This window comes from Otolemur garnettii, unplaced genomic scaffold (assembly GCF_000181295.1).
Source record: "Otolemur garnettii isolate 467f Iridium unplaced genomic scaffold, OtoGar3 scaffold00081, whole genome shotgun sequence".
Classification (NCBI taxonomy): domain Eukaryota; kingdom Metazoa; phylum Chordata; class Mammalia; order Primates; family Galagidae; genus Otolemur; species Otolemur garnettii.
In genome coordinates this window covers 8,332,245-8,347,589 of record NW_003852476.1, presented here as the reverse complement: position 1 = coordinate 8,347,589, position 15,345 = coordinate 8,332,245, and the positions used below count along the sequence as shown (strand labels likewise).

Below are 15,345 nucleotides of genomic sequence, written 5' to 3'. Positions count from 1 at the left end.
AGTCTCCTGCCTCTGCCTCCCAAGTAGCTGGGACCACAGGCGCCCGCCACAATGCCCAGTTATTTTTTGGTTGCAGCCATCATTGTTGTTTGGCGGGCCTGGGCTGGATTCGAACCCACCACCTTAGGTGTATGTGGCTGGTGCCTTAGACACTTGAGCCACAGGCGCCGAGCCAGAATCTGGGTCTCTTGACGCATGTTCTCTTTCTTGTTCCATGACAGTCACTGTGACCTTGATGGTTCATCTCTCCAGGAAGTGATGGAGGACACAGTTGGTGAAATGAGCCCACCCACTTTTTTGAGGTTTGCCCAACATTTGCATAAGCTACTGGCCACAGACAGGAAAACTAAGCTTCGATAGAATTGTTTTGATTGGGCCCAGAAACTATTTCCTAGCTTCTCTAACAGATATTATGTACTTTTTTCTCCCCCTGACAAAAATGGTTACTGTGTGAGCCAAAGGAAAATACCAAAAGAAAAGATGTTGGGTGTTGAAAATCTCTTTTATGACTTTCTTTTTGATTGTGGTTTGGCTATTAGATTAGGAAATAACTTTTATAAATGCATATAATTAAAAACAGATACAGGACATGCTGGATACGGACACATTTGGGAAGCATGGGGTCTGATGAAGGTGGGTCTGTGACCAGCTCGACTGCTCGTATTGTGACAGATCTTGTCACGCTGCAAAAATACCCAGGAAGTGCTATGGTGCTGTGCCACCTGGAATGCCTCCCCACGAATGACGGCAAGTCTTTGGTTGACTCTGGAAATCCAGGAGAGCTGGGCTGAGCTCGCTCACACCCGGGGCCCCCCTTCTCCCTGTGTGCTGCTGGCTGTGTGGCAGGGTTGCCTTTCGATGGGGCAGGAGGAGTCCTAACTTGTTCGTCCCAATTCAGACATCTCTGAAGATACTGAAACATCAGAGAAAGGCATCATTGTGTAACTGAGTTAATACAACATTGTGTTGTGCTGATAGTTCCAGGAAATGTAGCCAAAATACGTGTGAGAAACAGAACCTGGTTGTGAGGTCGGTATTGTTGGCATGTGTCAAGCGCTCTGAGGGAAGAATTTATTTCGGTTCAGGGAAGAGGCATGGCCGTGTTAGAGCAATTGTGAATACAACCGTTTGTGCTCTTACAGATGTGGAGTGGATAGAAAAAGTGTCTCGAGGAAAGACGGCATTTCGTACAGCAGCACCTTTATCTGCTGGAGTGAAACAACTGGCACAGCCAGATATTTAGAAGCCACCTTTGAGAGCTCGGGATGTGAGGAGTCTTATTTAGATACAGGACGTGTTTTATCAGTGACTTCTTTTCATGAAAAAAGCAGAAATTGAGGGTGTAAACTGAGAGATCACTTTTCTGATAATTTAATAGTAGTTAAAACTTACTGTCACCAAAGCTGGGAAGTTTATCAGAGATGCATAGAAAGTACAGGACTCTGACAAGAGATTACTAATGAATAATCAAACTCATAACAAGTGATTATGTGGAAGAGAACAGTGGTGTCCGACCACGTCCGGACATGTCGGACATGTCGCACAGAGGAAGACAGATGCAAACAGGAATGATAAAGGCAGAGACGCCGCCCATGTGTCCGGGAGGCACACGCTTTAACAGCCATGGTTGGCTGAGTTGCACCTTGCGATACATAAGCTCGTTCGTCCTCTCAGGACTTTATGAGGAAAGTCTCTCAGCATCCTCAGTTTACAGCTGGTGAAACTGAAGTAACCTCCCGAAGGCCACACAACTAAGAAAGTGGCAGAGATTTGAAAGTTTGTCTCCTGACCAGGGGTTTAATCACTCTGCTGGGTTGTGTCTAGAAAAAAAAAAGTCATGGCTTAAAGAGCAAACTAACGAACAAATGGGAGAAGCTGTTTCGGACATAGTGCGGGCGATGAGAGAAGGGAAGGGAAGGGAAGGCATTTCCTATAAATGAGAAGACGTTGGTGGAATAAACAGTCACCTGGCATCTAAAGACACACCAGTAGTAGAGAAGTTCTTTCTTTTTTTTTGCAGAGACATTCTCACTTTATCAGCCTGGGTAGAGTGTCATGGCATCACAGCTCACAGCAACCTCCAACTCCTGGGCTTAGGTAGGTCTCTTGCTTCAGCCTCCTGAGTAGCTGGGACTACAGGTGTCTGCCACAACGCTCAGATATTTTTTTGTTGCAATTTGGCTGGGGCTGGGTTTGAACCCACCACCTACCACTGGTATATGGAGCCAGCCCCCTACCAACTGAGCCACAGGTGCTACCCAGTAGAGAAGTTCTTTAGTCCTTATTTGAGAATCAGGAAGTGTGCACAGACAGGGAAAATGCAGAGCTAAGAAAAAGACAAAGAACTGAGCAATTCTATCTCAACACATCAGCACTATGATGAGATGGTTGAAAGAGGACAGGCCCATCTGGGCTGGATGGATTTGCTCCTGAGCTTCTGGAGACTGTACAGCAGAGGCACCAACTCAAGCATGGGTCATGCAAGAGTGCTGCCTGATGATGGGCAATATGGAGTGGTGGGGACTGTGGCAGACTCAGCTCGTCTGAAAGAATGCTGCCTGATGATGGGCAATATGGAGTGGTGGGGACTGTGGCAGACTCAGCTCATCTGAAAAACTGTTTCAAAGTTTCACTTGATGAAGAGATGCTGCTTACAGTTGCTAGACCTGAATTTTGTTTAGAAGCCAGAAATGTAGTGTATTTATGCAAAGTTTCAAAAGTGTTAAATGTTGCCTACTAAGTTGCATGAAAAATGCACAACCTTTGTGGGTAAAATTTGGCCTGGTCAGTTTGCGGTTTGCTCCCCATGCTTTAAAGGACGTCTTTGCACGTACTGGTCTCCCTGTCTGGAATCTCTGCCCCCAGTTCCTTAACATTCTTCATCTGACAAACTCATCCTCAGCCTTCAGACCTGATTCAGGTGTCACCTACTTCAAGAAGTCTTCTCCATCCTCCTCCCCCGAATGTGTGTTAGTGTCTCGCTCCTCTCTGGGGCCTTGATACCTCGTTTGGAAGTCTGTCCCTGTGCTCACTCAGGTGGCATGTTCTGTCTACCTGTGTCCCTCCTCTCCTGGGTGCTTCTTACCTAGATGCCAATGGTGAAGTGGACGTCTTTCAGTGACCATGGCAGGAAGGGGAAATGACCAGCACACAAACAAGGCAGGTACCAGAGACTCTTTCAGGCAGGAGAAGGGTGTTTAAGACTCTAGTTGATTAACTTGATTGAACATTGATTACAGGACTTTTTGTGGCAATTCTGCTGCTTTAAACCTATCTGTGCATTTAAAAAACCCAGCAGGAAACTTAGCAAGTGCTAAGTTAAAGAGTGACAACAGCAGCCAAAGGCATGGTGTTCAGAAGACGGCAGAGAGGGCCAAAGAGGGCAAAGAGTGAGAAGAGAAAAATGCTAAAGCACCATAGGGAAAATCCCCTTAGGAAGTCTGAACCTGAGGCCATGTGTGGCTGCACCAGGTGGAACTGGGAAGAGTTGGCAAAAGAACTAGAATTGTAGACCTAAAGGCTAACTAACATCAACATAGTGCTTGGTACACATTAGGTGTTTAATAAACTATTGTTGAATGAATCTAGCAAGAATATGGGCATTTGCAAATCTGTAAAGAAGGGGAAAGGTAGGCTGAGGATTAAAAAACAACGATGAAAACGGAGGATGGCTCGGCACCTGTGGCTCAAGCAGCTTAGGCGCCAGCAACATACACCTGACCTGGTGGGTTCGAATCCAGCCTGGGCCCGCCAAACAACAATGACGGCTGCAACCAAAAAACAGCTGGGCGTTGTGGCGGGTGCCTGTAGTCCCAGCTACTTGGGAGGTGGAGGCAGGAGACTTGCTCAAGCCCAGGAGTTGGAGGTTGCTGTGAGCTGTGATGCGACAGCACTCTAGCCAGGGCGACAGCTTGAGGCTCTGTCTCAAAAAAAAAGAAAAGAAAAGAAAATGGAGGATAAAACAAGTAAAGGGATAACAATGAATATTTATTATAAGTTAAAACAAAATGTTTACGTAAATATGGTTGGCTTTGGAATATAAAGGATTATCAATATGTGTGATACAAAAATGCCCTTTAAAAATATGATGCCTTTTGAAACCAAAAAGATGGTAGACGAAAAATGTTTTGGAAATTGAAAAGTATTGGACGAGGGAATTGGGCACAAAACATCTGAACTTGCCAAGCCTTTAAGTCCTGGGGAGAATTCGCACATTAAAATATGAGTCTTCAGTAAATAAAAAAGAAACAGCCCCACACCTAAGGGCTTCTTTTTCACACTATAGGAGGGAAGCAAAAGGGAGGGTGGGTAAAGCGATTTTATCTCTTCCTTTGGCTTCTCCCAGCTGTGTGACCTTAACCTCTCTGTTTCCTCTAGGAAAGAGAAGGGGGTTGTTGCAGGAGTAAGACTGAGCAGCGCCAAGTCTCGGACCTTATAAACACCACCCCCCCACACGAGCTGTTACCATAAACCACTCGACAGAAAAGTCAGGGAGTAGAGAAACTCAAAGCATCTCTATAATTACATGAACTGTAAACAATACCTGCTTGATTTTCCTCTAAACTGGATTTTGTAAGTGACACATGATTCCCTCTGTATCTGAGAAGAGTTTCTCAGAGAAACTGAGAAACGGTTATAAAGTGGCAGCTCGGTCACTGTCCCTAAAATGAGCTTGAAATGGAAGGGAAACTTTGGAATGACTTCTTTTCAGCGGGAAAACAACTTCCTAATGAGAAGTGAGAGGAGGAAGCTGACCGTGGGGGCGGAAGACAGGCCCAGAGGTCAGGGCAACAGGAACGAGACGCAGAGCAAGGCTGGTGGGGCTGATGGGATCTCCTGGTCGTGAAAACATGCAGCTGGGAATCACTTACACTTACTTACAGAGCTGCAGATTTATGGACCTTTTTTTTTTTTTGAGACAGAGTCTTATCCTGAATAGAGTGCAATGGTGTCAGAGCTCACAGCAACTTTAAATTCCTGGCCAAAGAGATCCTCTTGCCTTAGCCTCCCGAATAGCTGAGACTACAGGCACCAGTCACAACACGCTGCTAGTTTGTTTTCTATTTTTAGTAGAGATGGGGTCTTGACTACAAATCAGGTCTGGAACTCCTGAGCTCAAGCAATCCCCCCGCCTCAGCCTCCCAGAGTGTGGGATTACAGGTGGGAACCACCACACCTGGCCATGTTCATGCATCTTAACAAAAGCATTTGAGGGGAATAACCTGTAGACATGCACTGCTTTAGCAGTGGAAAAATACGCAGTTGGAGAAAGACAGTTGACACAGTGGTCAAGTGCATGGGGGGACATCCACAGAGCTGGATTTGGGTTTTTGACTTTGTTGTTAGAGCTGTGTGAGTCAAACATTCCAGTCTCCCAAAGACCCTGTTTCCTCATGTGTGAGGATGGAAACCACCATCTGCTTAAGAGGGTTACGTCCAGGCTGGCAAGTGCGCAGCATCTTTAGGACTCTGGGAATGTCTGGTATTAGTTGGCCTTGACATTACTGCACACAGAGGGAGGAAGAGTTCGTATCTCAATTAATGTTTTCCTCTAGGAAAGAGAAAATAATGAGATGTTCTCGTGCTTAGCACCTGGAGAAAGCAGGGTCTTATTTAACTTACGTCTAGTTAAGTTTTTTTTTTTTTTCTTTTAAAGAGATGGGGTTTGGTTCCATTTCCAGGCTGGAGTGTAGTGGCTCAGCTCACTACAGCCTTGAACTTCTGGGCTCAAATGATCTTCCTGCCTCAGTTTCCTGGTACTAGGACTATAAACACCCACTACCATTTTGTTTATTTCTATTTTTTGTGAGGATTAGGTCTTGGCATGTTGCCCAGGCTGGTCTTAAACTCCTTAAGTGATATTCTCACCTTGGCCTCCAAGTGTTGGGATTAGGGGCACGAGCCCCTGCACATGGCTTTATAAGCAAGTTTTAGTAAGAGAAGTGCTTACGCTTTTGTAAATGAAGGATTCATAATTAATGTATTCTTGACTATCTTATAAAGGTCACTTTTAACTCTGCCTGGGGCATGCACTTTGCTGGGTTAGTTACTTACAAAAAAAAAAAAATGGAAATTTTAAAAATCTCTGGCCTGGGTCAATGGATATGTAACTAATTCAATGAGGAATCAGATTCAGGTTATGAAAATGTGATTTATATGCCTGCTCTTTAGAAAGTACTTTCATCTCTCATATCCATTTTAGTGGCTGTTTTGCACACATCTTGGAGGTAATGGGGAGGCCAGAGATTTGGTGTCTGGCAAATACTTTCTAAAGCATTTCCCTAACAAAGTTTAATGATTCATGTTAAGCTCTGAAGAACAAAGGAAGGGCTGGGTGCAGTGGCTCCCTGGTAGGCTGAGGTGCAGGATCCTTGAGGGCAGGAGTTGGAGACCCGCCTGAGCAACATAGTGAGACCCTCCATCTTTATAAAAATAGAAAAATTAGCCTGACATGGAGGCAGGTGTGTGTAGTCCCAGCTACTTGGGAGGCTGAGGCAGGAGGATCGCTTGAGCCCAGGCATTCGAGGTTGCAGTGAGCTGTGATGATGCCGCTAAACTCTAGCCTGGGCAATGTAGTAAACTCTCTCTCAAATAAAAAAAGAAAAAAAAATCAAGGAAGGACCACAAAATCAGTCCCAGTTCTGAGCAAGCTACTTTTTGGTGTATGGTATTTTCCAGATGCTTTCTGTTGCACAGTCTAAGTTTTCTAAGCGGCTATTCATTATATGGCAAGAAAAATTGAACAAATACAACCCTGCCAGATGCTAATCTAAGTCTCTCCCAAGAAAGCCACAGAATGTCTTTGATGGGGTCATTTAAATGAGCTACATGGTTAATAAGTGTGAGATTTACAAATATGCATGTAATGACTCCCTTTATTCACACTAAATATGGCAGGGAGATGTTCTAGAAGTTGCTAAATCAAGTGGTAAGTGCTCTAGCTGTTTGAATTCACCAGGTTTCTTCTTAATGAAAAGCAGGCGATGCTAGCTGACAAGAAGGCGACCACGTAAAGCAGAGAAGATTCTCAAGTCACTGCACTTTCCAACAAACCCCTCTGTGGGGCATCCGTTCCAAAGCATACGACAGATTCTCTTCTCAGCATACATTTAAAATTAAATTCAGATCTGACCGTACCGCTTTTGCAAGCTTCACACCATGCTCGTAAGTGAGAGGTTTCTCCTTCATATACAGCAAACGGGCCAAAGTTTTGGGGTCGTCACGGAGATCAATCTGGCAAAAAACACACATGTGAAAAGCTCAGTTATTTTTTCAGGCCTTACTAGATATTTTAAACTGTGATAGAGTCTTTTTTCCCATGAATATCTTTGAAGTTATTGAATTTTAAGGAAGCACGTACACCTGCTCATGTTATGTCTGAGAGTAAAGCGATTTCTTTGTCAATGTATACATCAGACTTCCTTTCATTGTCCCCTCCCAAGCAGTTACCCTGGGAGCTGAAGACTCACTCAAGCAATTCTGTTGCTGTCTTGGATGTTTTTGAAATTTTCTATTCATTTCTAAATTCTTCTTTATAGGGCATACAAGATAACTCATCAGTTTTATTATTTTACATGATGCTTTATTGGATCCCAAATTATATTACTCCTTTTTTAATAGTTTATTCCTAGCTCTGAATTCATCTTCTTTTTCTTTTCCAAATAAAAGCTTCATCCTCAAAAGAGCAAACATTTGTTACCTGTGAGGATATTCTAACAAATATGTTATAAGCTCCAGAAGGCAAGTCCTAGAGAGAATTTTTCTTCTTACTTTTTTCCTTTTTTAAAAATTTAATTTTAATTTTTTTCCCTTGGGGTGTCCCACCAAGTTCTTACCAAAGAGAAGTTTTCAAAGGGTTTGTCAAGGAGTAAGCACTAATCTTTGCAAAGGTAGAATTACTTAGAAGATAGCATATATTAGTATATCTGGATTAGGTTTGATAATTTAATTCAAAATCTCACTGTGTACATGAATGCAGGTATATAAAAATGGGTGTGAATGTGGGCACATAGGAGCTTGTGTCTTTTTTTTTTTTTAGAGACAGAGTAGAGTACTGTGACGTCACAGCTCACAGCAAACTCCACCTCTTGGACTTAGGTGATTCTCTTGCCTTAGCCTCCCGAGTAGCTGGGACTACAGGCCCCTGCCACAACGCCTGGCTATTGTTTGGTTGTAGTTTGGTCGGGGCCAGGTTTGAACCCGACATTCTCAGTATATGGGGCCAGCACCCTATTCACTGAGCCACAGGCGCCACCCAGAGCTTATGTCTTTTTAAAATTAAATTATTTCATGATTAGTTTTATGTATCTTTTTTTTCACTTATTTTTTAATGATTAGTTTTATAAGGGCTTATGTCATAAGGATCAGTATGTCTATATATTAGGATTCCATTTCTTTTTTCTTTTTCATTTTGAGACAGAGTCTCACTATGTCACCCTTGGTAGAGTGCTGTGGCATCACAGCTCACAGCAACCTCCAACTCTTAGGCTTAAGAGATTCTCTTGCCTCAGCCTCCCAAGTAGCACTACAGGTGCCTGCCACAACACCCAACTATTTTTGTTGTTGTTGCAGTTGTCATTGTTGTTTAGCTGGCCTGGGCTGGTTTGAACCCATCAGCCTCAGTGTGTGTGGCTGGTGCTGAGCCGAGGGTTCCATTTCTAAGCATATTGCTCAGCTCTACTTGTTTGTGTGTTTTTGCCTTAATTATTTAATGAATGCCCATCTGTTATAAAATCAGCTTGAATCACTCTTAAAGGAGATCGAATATCCTGGTCACATATTTTGGCAGCAGGGATTCAGGAGCCATCAATATAGGCAAACGTTATCATCTGGAATTTAAGGCAAAAAAACTCATTAACACAAACAAATATCTTTCAGGCCTAAAACATAGTCTGATTTATGGATATGTGAATTCTCCCTTGGCTCTATTTCAGTAAATACATGTATGTGTATCTATCCACATCTTCTTTAGGAAATATTTTTCTTTCCTTTATGTTAAAAATATTTTTTCTCTGTCAAATTGAAAACAGAAAGAACATATGAAACAGATAACAATAAATCATCTCGGTGTTATTACAGCCCTTTGTCTCTAGGACAGTAGTGTGGATTTTAAAAGAACTAAGAACCAGTTAAAACTACAAAATGTAGGAACAATGTTTAATACTGTGTTTTGGTGAAAGTGAGTCACTGTTGGAAATTTATGAGACTTTTTTAGCTTTCAAACCACTATGTAGGCTTTTCCCACTATGATTTTGTTTATATCTGTTCTAACTTGTCTAAGATCTGGGAGACCACGGGGCTCAAAGGGCATACAGAATGGTGGATTTCTTCTGGAATCTTCCTTCTCCAAAGTTTCCCTAACGAGTTCCTGTAATCTCGTGCCTATTCTGGATTGCTGGGGTCATTTTGACTCACATCTATTTTGTGATTTTAAAACAACTGTGGATTTCAGATATAAAAAATATTACATAATGGGTGCAATTGACATCCTTACCCTATTACTCTGATTCAGGGCGGCAGAAAGGTGTCTCTTTAAAGAAAAATCCTCTCTCTCTCTCATCTCACTATGTTGCCCAGGCTGGACTCCAACTCCTGCGCTACGGATCTTCCTGCCTCGGCCTCTCAAGTAGCTGGGACCACAGGGGTAGACCTGTACCACTATACTCATCTGCTTGGTTATTTTTTAAAAAGATGGACATGAAATTTAAAGGCCATATCCAAACTTTTTGCTTCATATTAAACAGCTGTATTATCTTTCCAGCCATGGGCTAAGTTAGCATGCACACGGTCAGCACTTCTGTTCGTAGCACTGATTCGTCGCAGACACTTCCATGGCGCTGGGCATGACAGGATATTGGGGAGGAACCAACAGGGCCCTTCCTTCCTCACAGCCCGCCCGCCCCTCGCCGCCTTTGAACCTGGGTCCCTATGAGGACGTAGGGCACGTGGGGCATGCAGTCCTTCAGCTCGGGCACCCACTCCTCCTGGACGTTGTGGTAAGAGGCAGGGTTGACCACAGAGAAGCAGATCAAAAACACGTCCGTGTTTGGGTAGGACAGTGGCCTCAGCTGGTTGTAGTCCTCCTGTGGGGAAAGTAAAAGAGAGTCTGCAGCTGGGTGAGGGGGCAGCGGGTGTGTCCACTGTGTGGAGTGTGACCCACGTCCTCTCCCTGCGCTGGAATCCGGGGGTTCCTTACATACTAGAAATAAAGGCTCTATCAGTCATGAAAACGCTACAGTGTTATGTTAAAGAGATCACATATCACCCTCCCTTAAAATGAACTTAAAAACTATTATAATAGCTTTATTGAGATATAACTTAGGTATCATAAATCTCACCCATTCATTTTTAGTTTTTATTGTATATATTTAAGGTGCACACTGTGATGTTTTGATATATACACTGTAACCAAGCAAATTAACATACCCTTCTCCTCACCCAGCTCCTTTAAAAAACTTTTGTTTTTTAATGGTGAGAGCCCCAGAAATCTACTCTTTTTTTTTTTTTTTTTTTTTTTTAAGACAGAGCCTCAAGCTGTCCCCCTGGGTAGAGTGCCGTGGCATTACAGCTCACAGCAACCTCCAACTCCTGGGCTCAAGCGAGTCTCCTGCCTCCGCCTCCCAAGTAGCTGGGACCACAGGCGCCTGCCACAACGCCTGGCTATTTTTTGGTTGCAGACGTCATTGTTGTTTTGGCGGTCCGGGCTGGGGATTTGAACCCGCCACCTTAGGTGTACGTGGCTGGCGCCTTAGCCGGTTGAGCTACAGGCTCCGAGCCCAGAAATCTACTCTTTTCGCAAATTTCCAGCATACAATACAGTATTATTAACTAGAGTCATCATGCTGTCCCATAGATGTGGAGACTTCTTTATCCTGTGTAACTGCAACTGTGCCCCTAACCATCCCCTGGTAACAGTGGCTCTGCCTCTGTTCCTATGTATTCAAAGGTTCGTCTGTTTAAATGTATAATTCAATAAGGATTATTGGAATTCTTCTGTTAAATTGGAATCCTGTTTTATGTAATACACTATACTTAAATTGATGGGCCATTGACGAAAGCACAGAAATCCCCTCCTTACACAGTTGAAAATTTAATTTAGAATAAACTAACACACAGAAGAAAGAATTGTTACCAAATCTGAGATCACAACATTTGAAGAGATATGCACACTGAGCAAAGCATTTGGGATTTGTTTCTGAACTTACCTAAAGGCCACAGAGTGGCCAGATTAATAAAATGCCAGATTACTTTCTCTCCTAGGACTTTTCAGATCAGAATATGCTCTGGCTGGAGGGTTTCTGGTGCCATAACATTTTTACGTATCTTCTGTTTTAGCGACAGTCAGTGAATACAGAGGAAGATATTGCATCACATAACTCTGGGAGAATGTCAGCAGATGCCTTTTACTGTATGTTAAATATTTTAGGAGGTTCCAGGTAAAATACACTATGGCAATAGAAGGTTTTGTATGTTTTCATAGAAGTTAACACATAAGCCAAAAGTAACTTCATGTGTGGGTGTGCATACACACAGCATATGTATATACACATCACTCCACCACATGATATGTGTGTCCACATGTGCCACGTATAACTCATATGTACGTACACACACACACATATATTTCACGATATATGCAACCAAACTTACACACTCACAATGGTCACACACATGTGTTCATAGAGACAGGTCAGATGCCACTTATTAGGGCCATGACTACTCTTCCTAATAGTCAAAAAATTGTGAAACACATATGTGTTCTTTTCTTTTGCAGTTTTTGGCCAGGGCTGGGTTTGAACCCACCACCTCCGGCACATGGGGCCAGCGCCCTACTCTGTTGAGTCACAGGCGCCGCCCACACATATGTGTTCTTTGCAAAAGAGCAAACCCTCGGAAGTACACAGAGCAGGTGAGAGCTGTTTCTTATCACCTCCCTGACGTGATCTCTTAAGAGTTTTTCCTCTCTCCAGAGAACACTGCTGAACATTGTTCTCCCAAACATTTATATTCATTTATGTATATAATGTACACACATTTATTTGAATTAATTTTACATAGTTCATACTGTTATACCACTTATGTGTTTAAACTTAGTACGTCATAGGTACATTTTTAATATCAACCTTGCTATCTCTCTACTGACTTGAATAAGTGTTTTCATAAGAAGCGAGCACACACATGGGCACACGGACATGCACACGGGTGGGCTGGAGGGAAGTCCCTCAGGATGTTAGTGTGGGTGTCTCTGGTTGGTGGACGCGCATCCATCCCTCTGTTAGCTACTCAAAGTACCCAGAGCATGGGGCTCACTGTGCGTGGCCTCTGCTGTTACTACTGTTAGAGCCTACGCAAAGATTTTAGGTACTCAAGTAAAATGTAATGCATAATGGCAGGGATGCTGAAAAGTAGAATCCTAAAAAATTGACTAGAAAACTAAAAGCACTATTGTGGCTCCTTTACTACACTTCTGTTAAAGCAAATCAGGAGCTGGGTGCACAGCTGAATAAACACTGAGATGAGGAACGGGGCTCTGCTGCACTCAGCTGAGTTGTGCCTGTGATGGAGCAGGCGGTGGGGTTGGCGATAACTCCTCTCTTGGCCCTACCCTCTCCTCTCTATAGCTGGGCCTGAAAACCTTCTCTCCCCTGGACTCTCCACCTCCCTCCAGAGAGAGTGGTTCCCTCAAAAAGCAGCTATAAGGTCATGAGCCAAGAAATCTCCTTCCTAGGCTGTGCTCTGCTCGTGACCCCGCCTGCCCTCTGCCACTGCTGCCCCCCATCTGGATTGTCACAAATAGAGCGGGCACTCTGTTGATTTTTTTCTCATTCCCAGTGTGTGCTCTTTCCACATCAAGTATTTTTTTTCAGATGAATATGAGGGTACAGACCATTAGGTTACACTGTTTGTGTTTGTTAAGTAAAGTCCAAGTTGTAGTTGTGGCCTGCCCCCCCAGGAGGTGTGCCTGCTGCTGAGAGCACACCAATCTCTCCCTTCTTCCCTCTCTCTGCCCTCTTCTCTCTCCCTCCCACTTGAGTTTAATTGTGTTTTTCTCTTGTTCCACATCAACTATTCACTAAATGCTATTGTCTGACTGGGAGAAATGGACTCCACAGGGATCATCCGATGACCTGTGGGCCATTTACTGTCACGATTTTCATTAGCATCACCCGTGGAGCTTATAAAACATTCTGGTGGCCTGAGAATCAACTACCTGCCCTGACTGCCTCCCTACGTGGGGTCAATTAGTTCAGAATCTCTGGAGAGTGTGCCTGGGCAGCTGGTAGTTCTGATTTAATTGGCCTGGAGTTGAGAGCAACTAATTTCAATCACCATTATCACTGTGGCTGGAAGGCAGTGCCTTGGAAATTTCAGTGTGCACACCTCTGGTGGGTGGGCATGCACTGGTGCAGCCTCTTGTCATTCTCCAGTTAATGACCTGAGGATGTGTCTGAGGGCATATTACTAAAGCCCAGGCATTGTTTTAAGCACTTACGTGGATTCTCACTGAACCCTCACAATGCCATTGGAAAGACAGTGCCATCAACATCCACTTTTTCCTAGGAGAGGAAGTTACGGTTTAGAGAAGTTCCACAGTGGACCAATGTCACCCAGGTAGTAGATACTAGCCTTAATCCAGCTCCAGCTCTTAATCGTGACCACGCTATTTGCCACAGATCGGAATTTTAAGTGGTAGATGAAGTACTTTCTTAAAAACTCGAGTGTCTAGGAACTTGAATATAAGACTCATAGGTTACCCAAGAATCTAAGAACTGTTCAGACCCCCTGGTGTGTTTGTCTATTTGGTGGCCTGCATTTGCTTGAAATTGCCACCAGATGGCAGCAGACACCGTATATTTAAAGCATTATAGCTGAAACCCCAAGTAAAACAGTCTGGAGAAATGTCACGCCTAGCTATGTATGGTAGGAAGAAATGATTGGTGTTCTGAAATGATTATGTTTATTTGATTCTTTCCCCAGTGGCCATCAAAGGATTTCTGTTTACATTTATGGAAAAAGTAGCAAGACCCAGGGTTGCCAGGCCGACTCCAGGTGGGAAGGTGAGAGGTTTGTGTCTCTGATGGTGCCCTCTCATCAGGGCAGCCAGGGCCTGCAGCTCCGTGATTCCGATGGCATCAGTTACTGGGCTGCACCATGCGCTCCCCACTCGGGATCTCTTCTGTAGATACCTTAGTCCTGCGGTGTGATTCCATTTAAAAAGATTTGGTGCTGACTGAATACACAGCACCAGCAAGGATGCTGTATGAACTGTACAAGGTGAATAAGAACAGGCAATCCATGTGGGGAGAGAAAATGAAGTTCACGAAGTTCACAAGACAATTAGATTTATGTAGAAGTGAGACAGGAGAAGTTTCTCCTGGTCGTTAAAATAGAATAACGTGGGAGATTTATCTGACTGAGTTAGGACAATAGAATTTCCAGGTTGGAAGAGGCCTTAGACCGCAGTTGGTGCAGTGGTTTCCAAAGTATGGTCCTCAGAGGCCCTGGCAGCCCGGGGAGTGTGTCAGAGATGTGTGTTCTCAGGCACCCCTCAGCTCCCCTGCAGCTCAGGCTCTGGGGGAGGCGCTGCTCTCCAGGGCATTCTGATCTGCTCAAGTTTCAGAACAGCATGTTACTCTTTCCTCTTCCCTCCCAGCCAAATTCATAATTTAAGAAATCAATGTTGGCTCAGTACCCGTAGCTCAATGGTTAGGGCACCAGTCCCATACGCTGAGGCTGGTGAGTTTGAACCCTTCACGGGCCTGCTAAACAACAATGACAACTACAACAACAATTACAAAAAATAGCTGGCACTGTGGTGGGCGCCTGTAGTCCCAGCTACTTGGGAGGGTGAGGCAAGAGAATCACTTGAGTCCAAGAGTTTGAGGTTGCTGTGAGCTGTGATGCCATAGTACTCTACCCAGGGTGACATAGTGGGACTCTGTCTCAAAAAAAAAAAAAAAGAAATCAATGTCTAGACAGATTGATTTAACCAGGACCACAAAGTAATACCTTTCAAGAGGGCCCGTGCCTAGGCTGTTGAGGGCTTGCCATTGGCTGTAGCCATGAAGCACTGCAGAAAGGGTCTGGATTAATGAAAGATGTGTCTCCTTGGGACCGGGACCTGGGAAGTGGGGGGGGGATGTTGAGGGATTTGAACTTGTACCAGCTGATGACTTCAATGGCTTTTTCTTTTTTCTTTTTTTAATTGAATGGTAACTATGTACATTAATGCATTTCTGGGGTACAGTGTGGGGTTTTCACATACAATCTGAAACACTTCCATCAAACTGGTTACCATAGCCTTCATGTCATTTTCTTTTTTTTTTTTTTTTCTTTTTTTTTTTT

The 15,345-nt window shown here is 43.9% G+C and overlaps 1 protein-coding gene across 1 annotated transcript in view; it reads right to left on the bottom strand.

Annotated features, from left to right (window-relative positions):
• The window catches only part of RHOJ (ras homolog family member J), a 98,438-nt gene that overhangs the window by 3,446 nt on the left and 79,647 nt on the right, over window positions 1-15,345 (bottom strand). The window contains exons 3-4 of the mRNA XM_003794436.3: window positions 9,918-10,082; window positions 7,138-7,233 (exon numbers count right to left, since the gene is read on the bottom strand). Coding sequence (XP_003794484.1) covers window positions 7,138-7,233; window positions 9,918-10,082 — 261 coding nt within the window. The remainder of the gene's footprint in view (window positions 1-7,137; window positions 7,234-9,917; window positions 10,083-15,345) is intronic.